This window comes from Haliotis rubra, unplaced genomic scaffold (assembly GCF_003918875.1).
Source record: "Haliotis rubra isolate DU_JTF1 unplaced genomic scaffold, ASM391887v1 Scf191, whole genome shotgun sequence".
In the NCBI taxonomy this organism is placed as follows: Eukaryota; Metazoa; Mollusca; class Gastropoda; order Lepetellida; family Haliotidae; genus Haliotis; species Haliotis rubra.
Genome location: NW_025765903.1, coordinates 1096683 through 1117073, shown reverse-complemented (window position 1 = coordinate 1117073; position 20391 = coordinate 1096683). Strand labels below are relative to the sequence as shown.

Sequence of the window (20391 nt, the reverse complement as noted above, 5' to 3'; positions counted from 1 at the left end):
TAACTTGTTCCTCATCCCTTTCTTCACTGAATAAAATATGTTTAAATCAAATCAAATCAACCTGCGTTGTGTGTTTCATGAATGTACCTAGAGGAACATAAAGGTTATGTTGACGTGACAATCAGGACAGCGTCGATCCTCGCAAACTAACCATTAGCAATAGGACGTCTACGTGTAAGGTAACTGTTGAAGGTATCCCGGGCATCAACAAGCTCAATTACTTTCAGAGGGAGATGGCACCCTAAACCAAGTCGCGACAGTTCTCGTCATATGATATATGTGATTCTTATTTACCACACAGTTTGTACAGGGGGAAGTCAGCTGATTGGTCCTCTCTTCCGGACTGTCGGCTTTAACTCATTAACCAGTTAACATTAATCACCTGCTTGTTTCTCTAGCTTCCTAGATGATTAAATTTGAAATCTCCTTCTTGTGGTGTACATTACGAAAATATGCCAAAGTTAGAACCAAGAAGACTAAAAGTTTAGCTTATTGTCTTTAAGAAATTATTAATTAGTCAAAAAGCGCTCTTTAGTCATTCCGTTATCTGCTTATCGACAACATATTCAATCAGAGGCTACCGAATTGGGCTGCTCGTGAACATCCAGTTAGAATTGACACATGTGCAATGGTCGTTGTTTGCGACATCATAACATGGTCCAGACATGATAATTTATATACCGCTGTCACATAGCTGGAGAATTGCGGTGTGCGGCTTAAAGAACAAAAAAGAATAGATTTGATAGATACAAAGAAGCATAACTATTCAAATCGCGTCAAACACGTTACGTATATTGTGTCCTTGTTCGAGAGTGTCCTCTGTTCACGACTGTTACTCTTCTAGGCAGTTGGAGGCGGTCGGATAGCCTAGTGGTTAAAGCGTTCACTCGTCACGCCGAAGATCCGGGTTCGATTCCCTACATGGGAACAAAGTGTGAATCCTATTTCTCGTGTCCCCGATGTGACAACGCTTGAATGTTGCTAAAGCGGAGTAAAACTAAACTCACTCTCCCACTTTGGGTTGTTTACCCGGAAAGCTGAGAAATCGTGTCCGAATTTATCCGCTGGTCGTGGTATAATGGCGAAGCGTCAATATCGAGTGGAATCTGACTACTTAGTATATGGGTACTGCTAAACGTGTGTATTTTCCACTGCGATCTGTCGAAACAAAACAACTGTCATGAATCAGTGAGTCTGGTTTTAAGCCGCATTTAGCAATATTCAAGCAATATCACGGCAGGAACACCAGAAATTGGCTCCACACACTGTACCCATGTGGGTGAGTGAGTTTAGTTTTGCGCCCATTTTTGGCAATATTCCAGCAATAACACGACAGGGGACACCAGAAATTGGCTCCACACACTGTACCCATGTGGGTGAGTGAGTTTAGTTTTGCGCCCCTTTTAGCAATATTCCAGCAATAACACGACAGGGGACACCAGAAATTGGCTCCACACACTGTACCCATGTGGGTGAGTGAGTTTAGTTTTGCGCCCCTTTTAGCAATATTCCAGCAATAACACGACAGGGGACACCAGAAATTGGCTCCAAACAGTGTACCCATGTGGGTGAGTGAGTTTAGTTTTGCGCCCCTTTTAGCAATATTCCAGCAATAACACGACAGGGGACACCAAAATTGGGCTTCACACACTATACCCATGTGGGGAATCGAACCCGGGTCTTCGATGTGACGAGCGAACGCTTTAACCACTAGGCTACCGCCCCGCAACTGTCACGACCTACGTCATCCGGTCACGATGGCACGCTGACGAGATCCTGTGTCTCCTGAGACAAAAGGGCAATGGTAGGCCTACCCATTACCGGAAAATGGATCATTTCATTAATTGTTAAATTTTGCATTTCCATACGAATCATATCTCACACTTGCTTGTTGTTGTATTACACCTGTTTCACGAAAAAATATCTTCAGGGGCTATCATGTGATAATGTTTTCAAATAAATCATATGCACAAGTAGGCTCGAATAAGCTATAAAATATCACGGCTGTGAGTCAGTGAATGAGATGAAGTATGACGTCAAACCTTTATTATTCCACGCTGTTTTGCGGAGCTGGAAGTCAACATGGTTTGAAACCAGTACAAATGTACGACAGCTTAGCTTTGTCATCTCAAGTGTCACGCCATTTTGGCACGACAAGGATTACCTTACGCAGATTGAGAACCTGAACTAGAAAACGTAATACTATGCACGGGGCGTTCCGTCTTACCGTCTGACTGTCATCTCTCGTTTTACGACGTCGCGTGGCCGTACCGTAACGATATCAAACATGACGATGCAAAATGAAATGTGTCCCAGTTCAGCTTCCATACAATACCTAACGTTTCTCCATGCTCAGTCGCAATTGTTGACGCAATGTTTATTTTTGCTGTCACCGACCACGTGGATGTGCATCGCGTACTGTTGAAACAAGCTACATTTACTTGTCAAGTTGTATGAAGTTTAAATAGTTAGGTCTCTTTGTATGATAAACTGGCTTTACTGACTTTGCTTCCCAAACACGGGGTCGCCTTCCTCGATAATCAGGGGGTATTTTATCCCATTTGATTAAGAAATACACTTCGCTCTACAATAGTTCAGGGCGAAAGTGTGTTTTATTACACTATACATGGTGGTAGGGCGAAGTGTATTTCTTTTCTAAGATGCCAAATTTAATACTTTCTAAAGATAATTACGATTAATTTAAGGCAGAAAACAAACGACGGTGTCGGTGACCTAAATTAAGAATCCTCGCACAGGGCTAACTGGCGCGCTGACAGTTTGATGACGGTTTACGTTCGGATTAAATATCTTCTCTGAATTATTTTAATTACATCTGTCATTAACGTAAACCATATGGGGCAATATGAACGTTGCATTTCTACTACCAGCGTAAGTTTAGATCAGTACATCCAGAGGAAGTTGAGTAGTCAAGCGACATTCCACAATTGCATTGTGGGAATGTAAACATTACGAACGCTACCGTGTCGCTGAAAACTTGTGAGTCGAAATGACACATTTTAACCGTCGTAAAACATAAACGTAATGTTTCCACCAGTGATGTTAGCTGCGTGAAGCAACAGCAAACCAAGAAACTGGATGCAACGGTGTAGTTTACTGTAGGAGGCCGTACGAGGCGATGACAACTGACATGCATCGTGACGTCGCTTACATTGTGACGTAATGTAAAATGGTTCGATTACGAGGGGGCACACTAGAATGGCGCAGTGACGGGATAACGTCATTCAATTGTTACGTCATCAAAAAAACTATACCTTTATTTAGGGGATAACTGTACGGCGTTTGACGAATTGGGGACGTATACCGGTGGTTATATAGCCGCAAATTTAGTTATATCGGCGACGCGCAAGCGGAGCCGATATAACGTTAAATATACATACACATCCATCCGTACATGTGTACATGCGGATGGATGGATGGATTTGTGCGTATGGATGGATGGATGGATGGAAGGATGAATGGATGTAGACATTCGTGGCTGATATCATCACCAGTAAGCAACGCAGGATCCGATGACCTAGTCGGATTAACCTGTCCTACACATTTGCTACTTGACAAACAAGAGGAATCATTCGCTACCCCAGATGTAGTCTTCAAGCCTAGACGTCACATCAGTGACACTGAATCGTTATATCTGTAAATGAGGTACTGACAAGAGCATAGATTGAGAATTATGTATCTAGCGTATCTGCAACGTACGATGGCTCCACTCTTTTCTCTCTCAGTTTTATTCCTCAGGTTGGTATCTGTTTAAGTCTCTCGCTGCGACAATTGTGTGGGCCAAATCATTCATGCCAGTTACAGCACGAGAATGATGTTTAGCATCATATATGTCTTCCACAAAAGAAACGATTTGAAACATCAACTGATATACCAAATCCAAACCGAAACATGAGTCTCATTAACCTATTCAGACATTGACATAATTTTCAGCCGATCCGAATTTTCTCGTGTGAAAGTGGAAATAGTAGTAGTAAAATATCAACCCTTACACTAAATCTACCATTTTCAGAACAACCACCAAGGCCGTTGAACGAATTTATTTCTATACCTGAGGACTAATGATATGTCTAGACTTTTCGGAAACAAATAATTTTTATATAAAAAGTTGGCTTCAAGAATCTATGTAACAAATAATGTTTGTACCAAAATATCATCCGATATTCAAACCCTCTCCATGTTTAACATCAACAGTTATACAAAACGTCATCGCCTAGTGGAATGTTATCCCGTCATGCAACAGATTTACAATCAACATGTCGTCCACGTGTCATGGAAGGACCGGTACCCTTGTTCCTCCTGGACATCAGCTGCCTGTGTTTGTAAATAGTTCAAGGTTAGAGTGAGCTACAGTACCTCCCCACCACCCCCACACGCTGCCCCGCACCGGGTCAACCTAGTGTCCCACATATGCACACCAATATTGTGAAACTATTGACAGATCTTATGACGTCAGGGGTCAACTGAGGAGGTACTATTCGGGGAAAATATTTGCAAACTCGCTTTACTTGGAACATTATGGAGTCCTATAAGGGATTCGAACTGGGAAAGTGGGGCAGCAAATCACCAGGAAATCAATATTCTCACTCTCAGGGTCATTTCATTCATTCGGGAAGGATTAATCCGCAGTTATTCATAGCTCGTTCCCAATTCTCTAATCATCACATCCTTGTTATCTAACAAAGTTGACGTTTTCAGGTAAGTATTTATCTGGTCATTCGATGAGATAACAAATACGTGACAAGAACATACAGATTCTCCATTTGTTTTTCCTAGATTATGTGCACTCAACAGTTTATCAGTTATTTCACATGTCACATTTTAGAACATGCCAAGACAGACAAGACAGGTTCGTTATCGTTTTACGAAAGTGTAGACAACTGCCTCCTATCTAAAATATTGAAGAATCCTGTCCATGTGACGTCATTTAATATCATTAACATGACGTCAGTTGAAGAGTCAGTATTGATGATGTCACTACGATGAAATACGCTGTTTCTGATATAGATATCACGTGATATATCATTAACATAAATTGACATCACATATGAAATCCCCAGTCATAATGTTTTTGATCCTCAAAGGCCGCCCGGTGAAGCACATTGAAGAGCGATGTACAGCAGTGGGAGACCCCCATGGGAATTAATGTACAATGGTTAAGTACAACCAGTTTATATTAACTGCCTGGTGATAATGCCTGGTTATAATGTATTGTGGAACGGATTTCAGCACTTCTGTGTTACTTTCATAACACCCACCTGGTGATAATGCCACGTGTATTGTGAAATGGATATAGGTACTTCCGTGTTACTTTTATAAAACCAACCTGGTTAAATATACTTGAGTGACAATAAAGCACTGGACACAAAAACAATGAAGAAAATTCCGATTCGGGTCATGCTGATATATTTTATCTTGAAAATCCATTACAGTAAGAAATTTTCACAACTATTATTTGCAAATATCACATACAATCTTGAAATATCACATACTATCTTGAAAATCAAGTTATTTTGTTGAAAATTCAAGATACAATGAATTCAGCAACAGCACTTTCTGCTTGGCCTGGTAAGCATTTTACCATTCAGAATAGCATCTTAATTTTCAAGATACACAATAACACTTGTGTGGTATAAATGACCTCTGCAGGTAGGTCATAAATGATAATTATAGCTAAAATACATGGAATTATCATGAAACGGCCCTCCCATTATCAGAAATTTGCGGGCCGCTGCAAATGATATTGGACCGCTCAACCTTAACGACGGGCCACTATCAGTTCTGTTGTCAAGTGACGTCATAGTGGGTGCATGGGCTTACGGTTCATTCGACATTAATTGGCTTTCGACTGGCAGATATTCTGGGTAAAACAAGTCAAAGCAACCCGAATTCCCGCTTTAAATAGCGGTAATATTGGCTTTCTTGTTGGCGCTAACCTTAACAATTAAGGCTGTTGATGGACCAAAACAGAACACTGACATAGTTTGACATGTTGTAGGCTATGGTATTGTCAAAGGCCAAGGTCGAATATCGTCACTTTCTGTTGTGACGTCACTTGAATTGTTCGATGACGTAATTGCATTCGGGCAGTCAACCCCGTCAGAAGTTGATTTGGGTAAAGTTACAGTCAAATTTCTTCATTGTTTCCTTTTTCTTTTCAATACAAATTCCAGGTATTTTAGCAATAAGAATGGTAATGCTATTTTTGAGGGCATTATCATTGGCAGAAGCCCTCGGTCTTTTTCAATTGCCCTCCTTTGTCGGGCAGTTAATGGAAGACCTTGGGCTTCTTCAAATGATAATGCCCTCAAAAATAGCATTGCCCATTTATATTATTGGATTAGAATTGAAGGTATCTTACAAAATAAATATCAGCTTGAAGACATCGCAGTTTCTTAGGAGGCATTTGAACTTTCATTATTTTATTCACATCAGAAAACCCTGTGACATATTCAACCCTTATACAATACACAAACAAACATGATTCCCTTTCAATGTACTTTACAGCAAGTGTTGATTTTGGTTTGAAATGTTTCACTTTATGATTGACTGTTACCACTACATTTACAACATTGATACAATGAAAGACCAAAACAAAGCTACAGGTATCTACAGCAGATCTGTTCGCGCAAATTGATCTTCCACAAAACAGTCACAACAAATACACCTAACTAATATGTGAAAGCACTTGCCAATATGTAAACAACATCCACAGTTTCCAATGGATACATAAGATGACATGGTGACCAGAACTAATTAATCAAGTAAATTCCACAGCTACAATGTGATGTGAAACAGGTGTGAAACAAACAATGACATCTTTTAACCCGTGTCCCATAGGTACAAGCAGAACACTTCATTCTCCGAAGCCATAACATTTTCAGCTAGCAATAATTCGTTTACCTATCATTAAAATAACATTTTCACTATTTTATCAATGGTCGGCTTCCACTTTGATAGTGTCTTATGCATTTCACCCCATTCGAGGAAATGGGTATTGTTTCTATGTAAATCTAATGAATATATACTCTTAAAAAAAGAAAATATCCATAAGAAAATTTGAATTTTAAGAAAATATTTGACAGAATCCAATCCATGCTGAATCCCAACATGTGGCGGAATGGTTGCCGACGACAAATCTTTTGAAAAAAGATAAACCTTAAACAAACATGTAACGTTACACTCACGTCTGTAGTGAATCGCTAAAACGCACCCTACATGAAATTCACGTGCATCATGAAATTGTGTATCACCTTGAGCTGAAGCCTATGACTGTAGGCTTTAAAAAGCCACATCAGTGGTACTCCACATGCATTGCTTTAAGCCACTATAGACGACAAGAGAATGAAAAGAGTTACAGAAGCTCAACGACAGAACGCCATTGGCCGTTTACAAGGACGGTCACTGCAGCAAGAGGTGGCAAGGCACTTCAGCGTGTCCAGACAGACCATCTCAAACCTATGGACCCGATACAACAATACTGGGGGTGTTAATGACAGACCCAGGTCAGGTCGACCCAGAGTTACCACCGCCGCCCAGGATCGCTACATCCCATTGAGATAACTTCATTGAAACACCACGGCCGCATCATCCACGACAGTCCAAATCCCTGGACTGCGCCGAATCTCGGACCAGACAGTGCACAACTGGTTATTTGAAGCCAGACCTTTTGCCAGAAGACCAGTTCAACGTCACGTCGTTCCCTTCATCAACGTCAACGGCTGATCTTTGGAGCATGAAAATGCTTGACCTCACGTTGCACGTGTTTGACAGGACTTCCTCCAGCAAAACAATGTTCAGGTCTTACCTTGGCCTTCTCGATCACCCGATTTGTCCCCCCATTGAACATCTGTGGGATACTCATGACGCTTGGGCCAGCGTAATCCACCACCTCAGACACTACAAAAACTGCACACAGCGCCTCAGCGAGAGTAGCAAACATTCCTCAACACAACGATACTGACATTTTACTCTGACCAAGTGGCTTTAACGGTCCTCTGTCGTTTTACCAAACGCTTTATAGATAACTATGTTTTTGAAATTTGTAAAGTGATAACTTAATTGAGCAATGGTGTCATGTTTGAATCAGTTATATGCATTCAGAAAGTAAACTCAAAAACAACATGTATAGATTCTTTTTTTTGAAGAATATAGTGTATTCTTGTTCGGGTTTAGAGGACACATAATCGTGACAGTTACTCTCTATACCTTATTTGCGTCCTCCACATCAGATGTAACATGACGTTTTGTGTCAATGTCAGAGGATTTTCTGGAACATCTGCCATTCTTGATTTGTTTTCGACAAGCATGTTTAACGAGAAGGAAAGTGCGTTTGTTTGCCATGAAAGCCAAAAAGATGAACACGCCCTGAGCCCCAGTCAGACAAATAAACAGGTACGAGAAAACCTGACTGCTTCTGTCAACCATTTGTAGAAAACCGAAGACCCAGGAGAAACCAGTGATGCTAGATAGTTTGATGTACATTAAAATGTTCCATTTGTCACCATTGCCAACCTTTCGTCTGTTGGCTGAGGCCCTACACAGGTTAACGACGGTCAAGATGAAGAGAGTAAAACTGACCAGTATGGTAACTCCTGCTGGAACCAACAACCCAACGATACTGTTGGTTCCATTTGAGACGAAGCAGAAGTTTGAGGTATCTGCATAACCAAAGGATTCAGACCCAGAGACGAAGTAGTTTGCTGTTATCGTTGCAGCAATAACAACAGCAGGAGTGCCATAGCCAAAGATGCAGTATTTGAGGATGATTGTCTTTTTGTTGGATTCAAAACTCCGAGATGCAAATACGTCCTTAAAGACTCTGAAGGTGTGGAAAGAAGAGATGTTGAGCCAACAGAAGGATGCAAGCCAGAAGAAGTGGATGGCTACTCCGATCGCTATACAAGTTGAACGATTGTACGCCTGGGCACTCCCAAAGAAGAAGGTGGCAAGAACAAAGATGCCGACAAGAACATGAGAATCACGCCAGGAAGATTCCTCAGACTAGAGAAGAAACAGTGCAAGATGAAAGTCAGAAGCAGGAACACTTGGCTAGACACCAGACAGGTGTTCGTCAACACCACAGTTGTGCGGTTAAGATCAATTTTAAACTTTGTGTTTGAACCTTGTGAACCAAGAGCTGTCACGCATATTTTCAGTTGTCCTTTCGGTGTGAGGACGAAATCACTTTCATTTATGACCCTACCACCTTTCAGAACTACAGATCCATTGGGGTATATGTTGAATGTTGAGTTGTTTAAGATGATATGATTACACTGCAACCTTGAAGTTGTTGATTGTGTATCAGCTGTTTTAAGGACGTGTCCAGGAGATGTGTTGGTTGATGCTGTGACTGCTGACTGCTCGTGTGATGACTCTTCGTCTACAGTTCTTGGTGTCCGTCTCGTCCCCGTGGTGTTGTGGTGCCGTGAATTGTAGTTGTGTGTAATCGGGGAAGGAGTGGGGTAAGGGTTAGGGTTAGGGTTAGGGTTAGGGGTAGGTTCATTAATTGGTATGACATAGTTTTTTCTGGTAGGTGAAGAAGGCGGCGATATAGAATCTCTTGTAGTGGAAGGGGAATTTACGAGAATTGTTGTAGAAGGTTTTACATGGGTGCTTGTCGTAAGTGATTGCATGTGTTTTCTTGTCGTATACGGTGGTTTCACGAGTGGTTTGGTTGTAGAATGTGGTTTGGTGTTTGTTCTTGAAGTCGAAGGTGCTGATGTGTATTCCCACGTCGTAGGACGCTGTGATGGTGTTTTGTATTGCGAGGTCATGTAACAATTCTGAAACAGGGATTGTTCTCATTATATAATGCACATTCATCTGCAGAACACCACAGATCTAAACGTAGATAGATAGACATAGTGATAAATGTGACTTTACAGAAACATGCTAAAGTATCAGTACATACGATTTACACAGTGAAACAAGATTTCAGACTAACTTATTATCAAAATGAAATGTCCTGCCACTAGAATGTCTTCTCTTTATTTTTCGAACTCAGTGTTTATTAAGAGAATCAATACAAAACCCCAACCCTAACCCCAGCCTTTAGAATATCATCTGGTCTGTTCCTCATAGAGTGAGTGAATGAGTTTAGTTTTAAGCCGCTTTAAGCAATATTTCTGCAATATAACGACCGGAGACACTAGAAATTGGGTTCACACCTTGTGTCCATGTGGGGAATCGAACTCGGGCCTTCGACGTGATGAGCGAACGCCTTAGCCACCCCACCGCCACTGTTCCTCACAGAGATTATTACGGGAGTGTAAATGTCGACTAATTTTACATAGCGTGAGCTGTTCGAAGAAGTACTAGGGTACATTGTAGGTATATACCTATATATAGGTAACTCTACCTTAGCATTATATCATGCAGTACATGTAGCTTTTCAATATCACAGCAGTCAGTTGAAGGAATGTAAATTTGCAATGATTGTGAAGCTAAAATCTTACCTCGAAGTAGTAGACTTGGCCACTAGAACAGGGATCTCTTTGGGAGCCGTCTCTATTGAGGAACTCGTCCAAAGAATTTCCACCTATCGAAGTCTGGGGGAGTGAAATAGATGTTTGAAGTGCTTGTTTTGTTGAACCAACATCTGTCGAGGTTATTTTAGAGACAAACGTTGTCCTCACAGAATCAGTTGTGAACAGTACGGGATTACATACATACATGCACGCACGCACACACACGCACGCACGCACACACACGCACGCACGCACGCACGCGCGCGCGCGCGCACACACACAAACACATAAAGTGGTAACGTTATGAAAAACATGGCGTGGTGTGATATCTTTTTCCATGTGGACAGTAAACCAGTATGTCGATGGCATTAATACACCTTCATTATTATCTTTAGTTCATGAAACATTAGGTCTCTATAGTGAGTAGCCTGTATAAGGAATGCATCTTTAAACTGTGATTATGCATACTCAGCAAAATTAAAAACTTGACACTGATAAATTTCGACGTTTTTCTTTTTCTGATTATTCAAATAAATTTACTAGTATATGAAACAGTAGTAAACAGTGTGAATGCTTTAATTTCGTGAAATTGTAACTTCACGTGCAAACCTTGACTTTGAAGCCTTTAAAGATGAAGAAAACGAAATGCATGTGTGAAAGGCAAATTAGGTCATTCGGTGCATGTTTGCTTAAACTGAACACGCTGAAAAAAACAAAACTTGGTATTTTAATCTTTGTTTGGAAATGCCACGCCTTTCAAATCAAGAACGTCAACCTGCTATGGGGAGGCTGGATGCTGGTCAGTCTGTGGTCGCTGTTGCAAGAGCCTTTAATTGCTCACGACAAACAATCTTTAATCTCAGGATGTGAGTGCATGAAACCGGAACTCTTGCCGACCGCCCGAGACCGGGAACGTCACATGTGACGTCACTCCAGGGAGATCAAACAATACGATATACGTCATCTTCGGCACAGATTTGTTACTGCAACTTCCACAAGTAGGGGTATATTTTGTGGAAGGATAGCTGCACAAATTGTCAGGTATCGCTTGCGTGCGGCTTGACTTCGCTCCCGAAACCCCATATTGGACCAATTTTAACGCCTCCTCATCGCCGCCACAGACTGGTGTGGTTCACAATACTCATAAGGTTCAACCATAGACAGTGGAATTCCATTGTCTTCAGCGACGAATTTCGGCAGGGTCCGAGTGTACCGCGGGCTAGGTAAACGTCACGCTCAAGACTGCGTTCGTGAAGTGGACAGATTTGGTGGCGATAGCGGTAAGGGTTCGTTTTGCGCACGCGGACGTTCTCCCTTGGTGTCGATTGAGGTAACTTAAATGCTGCCCAGTACAGGTCTTAGATTTTGCAACCTGCCGTGCTCCAATTATGCAGATACATCGCCTTGGACTGACGTTCCAACAAGTCAACGCTTCAACGCATACGGTAATTCTTACACAGAAGTTTCTTGATTGGCCGTCGCGAAGCCCCGACCTCATTCCTATCGAACACATCTGGAACGAGCTGGGTCGACGTGTTCGTCAGGAAGTCAATCCACCACACACGTTGCAAGATCTTCAACGTCACCTTGTTGAGCAATGGCGACGTCTTCCTCGGGTTGTGTTAACTAACGTTCTAAGATCCATGAAGAGACGTTGTGTGGCTGTAAGAGACGCTAGTGGAGGTCACAATCCTTACTGAAGACCTCAATCGAATTGTTCTCTACGCTGTGAACGTTATGGAGGGTACCTTGACATCATGAACGTTATGGAGGGTACCTTGACATCATGAACGTTATGGAGGGTACCTTGACATCATGAACGTTATGGAGGGTACCTTGACATCATGAACGTTATGGAGGGTACCTTGACATCATGAACGTTATGGAGGGTACCTTGACATCATGAACGTTATGGGGGTACCTTGACATCATGAACGTTATGGAGGGTACCTTGACATCATAAACGTTATGGAGGGTACCTTGACATCATGAACGTTATGGAGGGTACCTTGACATCATGAACGTTATGGAGGGTACCTTGACATCATGAACGTTATGGGGGTACCTTGACATCATGAACGTTATGGGGGTACCTTGACATCATGAACGTTATGGAGGGTACCTTGACATCATGAACGTTATGGGGGTACCTTGACATCATGAACGTTATGGAGGGTACCTTGACATCATGAACGTTATGGAGGGTACCTTGACATCATGAACGTTATGGAGGGTACCTTGACATGAACGTTATGGAGGGTACCTTGACATGAACGTTATGGAGGGTACCTTGACATCATGAACGTTATGGGGGGTACCTTGACATCATGAACGTTATGGGGGGTACCTTGACATCATGAACGTTATCGGCGAGACTTCTTTTTTTGGTTTTCATTTGCTGACAAGATGTTCTGTGTACAGCATACTTCTAACATTATTGTCTTAACCCCCTGGCTGCCGAGTTTTTTTTCAGGCGCACATTTTCATACGCTTTGAAAAGTGAACGTTGTGCGAGAATTGCTCTCGCGTGGTTCTGGATCTACGTAAGGCTATAAAATTACACAGAAATGTAGAATATTAAATTTCCTATCCGTTGGTATAAATATAAGTGCAACTACCTTGGCGGTTTGAGAAATAGACCTTGCTAATTGTTGTCCAAATTTTTGTTATGCGTTAAAAAGCAGTAAATTTCTCCGCTTTTTATCGCGCACCGATAAAAGCACTGTGCTACGAATTTTTTAATGGGGCATCTTTACGGAAAGTGTGAGCGAAGAAAATACAGCCTGATATCTGAACGACATAAGTGTATATGAATTGGGTTTATGTGCTTGTGCATAACGTTATACGCTCAACATTAAAAATGACTCGCAATAAATGTCAAAAATGTATTTTCTTCTATGACGTCAAACGACGACAGAGAGGTCATACACGTATAATGATAAGGGGGCATAACTCCGTTATGCGTAACACTAGGTCAATGTAACTCAGATCACTTGGAGAGAATTTGTTGTGGATACGGACGCTATATTTTCGTTATTTTATATTCATGGTGAACCACACTATTCCAATTCAAAGTTCCCCAATGTGAACGGATGCGCTTTGGTAGTTTCACAATTTATAAGAAAAGATGACAACGTATTACATGTGAAAGCACGTAATAGCGATTTGAATGGCCCTATCCGATATATAAGTTAGTTCTTAGATTCCCATATTCTCCTGTTTGTGTAGATATAATTATAATTTGACTAATTTTGCATCGTTATTACCAAAGTACTAGCCATATCTTCAAATGTAACGAAGTTGCTGAAAATAATACAACATTTTAGTTGACGTCATCGCTTTTTTATGCATTTTGCGACGTCAGAAAAAGACGACATTGGTATGCTGATTAGTATATATCTCACTTAATTTCCATTAATTGTATCAAAGGTCTAGACTTCTATGTCAGAATTTAACACTCTTTAGACAAAACATAAAATGACTGATTTTTCCATTTAAATAGTGTCCTGAATATATCAACAATTAGACAGTTTGACAGCGTATCTTATTGTGAAAAACACGCGCACCTGTTTGGCATCAATTTAACGTAAATAAAAATAATATTTCCCAACACCCGAATATTTTGTTTGGGATAAGAATTTTGTTTGTTTATGATTATGAAGCTATTTCTCTTCATACGTATGCAATGAAAGATGCATAAGGATAGCTTTTTTATATATGGAACTATATATTAGAATATGGATATAAGATTTGTCCGAATTAACACATGAGATGGTATATATATTTTTCAACAATTTTCCTATAAGTAGATAGAGTTTGATATCCTGTCATCACAATATTATTTAATCGAATATGAATTGAATATATTATCGAAAACAATGATAGAGAATCATAAAACGTTTCCAACAAACGCGCACCTTGCCGATCTATATGCATAATTCTTTTGTCTATAAAACGACACAAAATTATGCAAATGAACAAGACAATTCCTTTAAATATGTGTGCATATACATTTCATACCATATATAAATCATTGTCATTAATATTATCAGTTTTGCATATAAGGTTGAATTATATCACCGTTCATTAACCTGTTCATATGAAATTGCAATATTAGTCCAAATAAATTGAATATTGTACATCATAGGAACTACAGTAGATGCAGTTATGGCTACGTTTGATCTTCTAACACTTGTGTAAAGGTTAAAAAAAGGTGTATTGCAATAAATATGTCAATTTCTTATGTAAATATGATTCAAACAATCAAAAACTTTCAAAGAATAAAACACCGTAAACCCCATATGCACATATGATATGATATTGAACAAGGCTAAATGTAGATACTGAAGTCAGTTTCATGAAAAAGCATCCGAACTATCCGCAAAATATGCATCATAATACTGACAGTGTAATCGGAAGGATATGGCGATTGTGTTTACTCTTGTTCGACCGACCTTCACCTCAAAGAAATTGCCTAATTTGTAGAACAATGTTGACGTATGACATCACTACCGCTGACCGATTTCTTACAAAATGGCGGCTTTGCTGAGAAGGGTACATAGGATTTTGCGAGGACCCTTCCACTGATTCAGGGATCGTTTGTACATAAATATGAGATGTAAGTAATCAGAATGATTCTGACTATCTGTGTATTGTTATATGTTTTTATCGTTTTCACTATACGTAAGAGAAAAGGACAATAATTACCTTTGTCGTTCTGCGTGATTTGGCGTCAGTCATGGCGTCACGCTGCACGGAAACTTTGACAATTTCTTATGAATTATCAAATCATTGCATTGTATCTATTTATAATTTCCTATTTCTTGCTACGATACTCTTTCCATGTATATTCTAAAGGTATCGAGCCATTGCAAGCAATGAATAGACGGATGAATGTTGAAAAAATTCAGAAAATGCTACGTAGTGTAAAATCGGAATTTGTCTTTGTTTACATTTCACACAAACGCAGTCTTTCAAGCACAGCGTTCGTTTTCACACCCAATATGTTTCGTCTCATTTTATCTAGACAGTTATTATTGGTGACACAGACCAGTTTCAAATTGATTCTAAAATGTATGGGGAATTCAGTGATGCATTTTTCGAAGCTGAATATGAAATATACGTGATGTAATAGGCGCCTCAATACCGGCCTTCGCGAAACGTGATTTTGTAAACACTATCCAATATGGCGGAAAGCGCTCTACGGTGTTCGTGTAAGTGCATTTTCGAAAACATCCCAACCGGTTCTAGATTCATCGGCAACGTTTCAGAATTATAATTAGCGATTTCATGTAAAACTGATATCAGTGATGATGAATAGGTTATTTTTTAAATTCAATACTCCCAGTAATTATCCGATTTTCACATTTCAAAACATACAGCAAATAACGCTGTGAATCGCGATTTCATACTGTGTCAAAAATGTCGCCATTTTCGATGAAGCCTATTTTAAAAGGTCATTTTCATCACTTGAGCTTTGTCTAAAATAATACTGGATGGTATCAAGAAACAGGAAATTTCCCCGCAGAATTCGAAAATGTGAAGTGTATTTGTGTGCGTGGGATATTTTGATTTTTATTCGACTTCAAATTCAGGGTTGAAGGGGAAGGACATTTATGTCCCTGTGGCATCCAGGGGGATTATTAAAAACCTAGTCCAAAAATTCCCGAATGTTTTCAGATTTGCTCAGTAATAATACTGCACATTTACCATAAAAAACAGTTGATAACATCTTTATCACGTAATGCCATTCTAATTTGTTCGTGAAGGAAAACTGTTATCTCAAACGGTACCAAAATAGTGTTCCTAGAATGTACACACAAATCAATTACGTCACAAGGTTAGTAGAGTGTGTTGTTGTAACATTCAGGAAATAAGACACTTTTCCTCATATGCTTTAAAACCTTGTTTTGTCAGTGATCACCTTTTGGGGCAATCCATCGGCAAAGCCAATATTACTGTGTATGTGCTCGTGGGAGAACGTGTGTCGTTCTTAAACCAGTATGAATACTTGCATGGCATGATGTCGAAAACAATATACCCTGGGGTTGTGACTGTCGAGAAGGATTTTGTTTATTTGCAGTAAGGGAATGTTTGGCCGACTGATTTTATGACATGTTGCTACCACGTGCACCTAGAATTGTCGCTAGGAATTCACTCAGCCTCGTCCCTGTACATGATCATGTCACTTGGCCTGAACGGGCAAAACGTGTAAGAAAGCAGCGGTTATGATGTTAGATGTGTTTACCGCTTTTCGTAAGTTTGCAGATAGTCATTTCGAATTCTCACCCAAACCAACCTTATCTAGGCCTTTCCTCTTTAATTTCACATCGAATTTAAAGTGGTCACAGACATTTAACCTTGCAGTTCAGGTGTTGTTCTACAGAAGGTAGATTAAGGAATATGTATCTGCACTGTATTACAAGTTAAGATGAATTTTAACTTACCCCGAAGGCCTCAATGGGGTAAGTAGTTCTTCGAAGTGTGTTGACCCACCATTCTCTGGAGGTTGTTTCAGGGACAAGCGTTGTTCTTACATAATCTGTAGTGAATAGCACGGCATGTTTTACTGAGGAGGCTGAAGGATTACCTTCACTCACAGTTTGTGATGGCAGACCAATGGCTGACGCTTTGGATGTTCTGTTTGGAGCATGTGTGACAGACACATGGGATGTTCTCTCTAGAGCATCTGTGAGAGACACGGGGAATATTCTGTCTGGTGCATCTGTATCTGTGACAGACACTGGGGATGTTCTGTCTGGAGTATCTGTGACAGACACTGGGGATGTTCTGTCTGGAGCATCTGTCAGAGATACGGTGGATGTTCTGTCTGAAGCATCTGTGAGAGACACGGTGGATGTTCTGTCTGGAGCATCTGTCAGAGATACAGTGGATGTTCTGTCTGAAGCATCTGTGAGAGTTACGGTGGATGTTCTGTCTGAAGCATCTGTGGGAGACACGGTGGATGTTCTGTCTGCAGCATCTGTGGGAGACACGGTGGATGTTCTGTCTGAAGCATCTGTGAGAGACACGGTAGATGTTCTGTCTGCAGTATCTGTGAGAGATACGGTGGATGTTCTGTCTGCAGTATCTGTGAGAGACACAGTGGATGTTCTGTCTGGAGCATCTGTCAGAGATACGGTGGATGTTCTGTCTGAAGCATCTGTGAGAGACACGGTGGATGTTCTGTCTGGAGCATCTGTCAGAGATACGGTGGATGTTCTGTCTGGAGCATCTGTCAGAGATACGGTGGATGTTCTGTCTGAAGCATCTGTGAAAGACACGGTGGATGTTTTGTCTAGAGCATCTGTCAGAGATACGGTGGATGTTCTGTCTGAAGCATCTGTCAGAGACACGTTGGATGTTCTGTCTGGAGCATCTGTGAGAGATACGGTGGCTGTTCTGTCTGGAGCATCTGTGGGAGACAAGGTGGATGTTCTGTCTGGAGCATCTGTGGGAGACACGGTGGATCTGGTAACATGGTCTGTGACTGCATTAGTGGATGTGGTTACCGGTTCTGTGATTGCCAGTGTAGATCTGGTTTCTGGGTTTTTGATTGCCAGGGTGGATCTAGCGACAGGGTCTTCGGCTGACGCTGTAGATCTGGTTTCTGGGTTTTTGATTGCCAGGGTGGATCTAGCGACAGGGTCTTCGGCTGACACTGTAGATTTGGTTTCTGGGTTTTTGATTGCCAGGGTGGATCTAGCTACAGGGTCTTCGGGTGACACTGTAGATCTGGTTTCTGGGTTTTTGATTGCCAGGGTGGATCTAGCTACAGTGTCTTCTGCTGACGCTGTAGATCTGGTTACAGGATCTGTGACCGCTATGGTAGTTTTGGTGACAGGGCCTATGACTGTCATGGACGATCTAGCTACAGGTTCGGTGACTGCCATGGCGGATCTTGCTGCATGGTCTGCGTCTGACACGTTGGGTTTAGTTTCATTATTTCTTCCTGACATGGTGGATCTGGCCTCCGATCCATTGATGACCATGTAAAATGTCACAGCAATGATGACAATACATATCAACACTACAGTCAGCTTGTTAGATGCCATGGAGAGAGAAGTGAAACCGCAGTGTTCCTATCGTTGTTGTTCCATAGACTAAACGAATCTCTTTCTAAAGACCCAAATCCATGTAAAGTTCCTGCTCACAGCCTTAAACACCACAACACCGTATTACCAGTAATGTGTAATGACTAAGCAACACTCTGGTCGAGTATTAAATACTCAGCTATTACAAAGACGGTTCTTCATCAATAATTATTATTCGACATGAATATCTCCCGCTCTGTATGAATTGTGACAAAACTCGACAGAGACTAATCGGGTGACGCTTTTAACATTATTTCTCAGGCTGGATATTGTGGCAATCAATTAAATTTATTTTTTGATGAAGTCGGAGAATTGATTGGTTTTTGAATTATTACTTAAAAGCTATAAACGCACGAGTCAACTAGTTTCACCTTTCACATGGGCTCAGTCTTTGTCCACAGAAATTATATTTTTCTGGTTGTTGCAGTATTGCAGAATGCAGTGTAAAACAAACAACAAATCATTTTGCGAAATATCTGCTTCTTACTCCAGTTAGATAAATCTTCAAAAGGTAACGAAAGTTTATATTAGTATGTCTTTAGTGGTGAAATTATCAAATTGATATATCCCTCAGACGAAACAACGCATTCTAACGAAACTATTTTCAGTGTTTATCAAGGAAAAACTAGCAAGTCATGAAATAAATTAAACATTTGGTTTGCTTTTAACAAATATTGGAATGACACTTTTCATTAAAGTACAAATTCTAGTACTTTGTTGGAGCTGAGTCCTATATGGGATTCGAACTGGAAGACACTGACAGAGTGGGGCATCAAATCGCCAGCAAACAAATATTCTCACTCTCAGGGTCATTTCATTCATTCAGGAAGGATTAATCCGCAGTTATTCATAGCTCGTTCATAATTCTCTAATTATCACATCTTGTGTTCTGACGTCTATGTCTATGTCACTCAAGACCATATTAAGTTTTTCTGGTCATTCGATGGGATAATCATTATAATCTATTGATATAGCCCCGAGTTCCTGCTAGGCTGCTCACAGGCCCTTAAACATATAAACATATTTGACAAGAACATACAGATACCCCCCATTTAGATTATGATTTCCTTGTGAAATATAGTTTCATTTAAAGCCGGATTTAAGAGTTTTTCAGTTATTTCACCGCGGATATAAGCTTGATTGGGGATGAAAGACAGGTTCCCTCCAATAAAACCTCGTTCTAAGAAACTTTAGACAAATGCCTCATACTCAGTCAAAAGTGGAAATAGTAAGTTGGTTAATATTTTCCATATGACGTCATTGAATAGTCATTTAATGTCATGGACCATTGATGACGTCAATTGAAGAGACAAAGTGTTGATATGATTTCTATGTATAAAAACTTATGACACAAGTTGAGTGAAAATGTTCTTTATTCAAAACGTCTTTTTTCTAAACCGCAGTTTGACAAATAACCTTGAAAAATATCCGTGTCGTGAGGTTGAATGTGTAGGATATGGTGAAATATGATCCGCTTGCCACTGAAATTTACGGATCTTCTACCGTTACAATGTCCTTTCAACCGGCTAAGATCATGACGAAGCGAATACGTTGTATTCATTGCAATGACTCGTCAATTTAAACATGAAAGATCGGATCTCCGATAGAACCCTTTAATGGGAGAGAGAGTATAATTGATTTTGTACATGACAAGCGCTGGGGCGGGTCACTTGCTTTGTACATAAAGTGTGTGTGTGTGTGTGTGTGTGTGTGTGTGTGTGTGTGTGTGTGTGTGTGTGTGTGTGTGTGTGTGCGTGCGCGCGCACATTCCCATTGTACATGTTTCTCCATAAAAATCACCACACACACAC

At 40.6% G+C, this 20391-nt stretch overlaps 1 protein-coding gene across 1 annotated transcript; it reads right to left on the bottom strand.

Moving 5' to 3' along the window:
- Positions 1 to 8915: 8915 nt before the first annotated feature.
- Positions 8916 to 18662, bottom strand: LOC124274475 (mucin-2-like). The gene is made up of 3 exons (XM_046709835.1): positions 16934 to 18662; positions 10476 to 10568; positions 8916 to 9803 (listed from the first exon to the last, which is right to left on the bottom strand). Exons 1-3 carry the CDS (start codon positions 18539 to 18541, stop codon positions 8916 to 8918), a joined length of 2589 nt encoding a protein of 862 aa, XP_046565791.1. The 5' UTR covers positions 18542 to 18662.
- Positions 18663 to 20391: the final 1729 nt, after the last annotated feature.

Coding starts and splice junctions, on each gene's coding strand:
- LOC124274475 (XM_046709835.1), bottom strand. CDS start 18,541: ATGGCATCTAACAAGCTGACTGTAGTGTTGATATGTATTGTCATCATT. Junction 10,569..16,933: donor ACCCCATTGAGGCCTTCGGG/GTAAGTTAAAAT, acceptor TCACTCCCCCAG/ACTTCGATAGGTGGAAATTC. Junction 9,804..10,475: donor GCCAAGTCTACTACTTCGAG/GTAAGATTTTAG, acceptor TCCCTGTTTCAG/AATTGTTACATGACCTCGCA.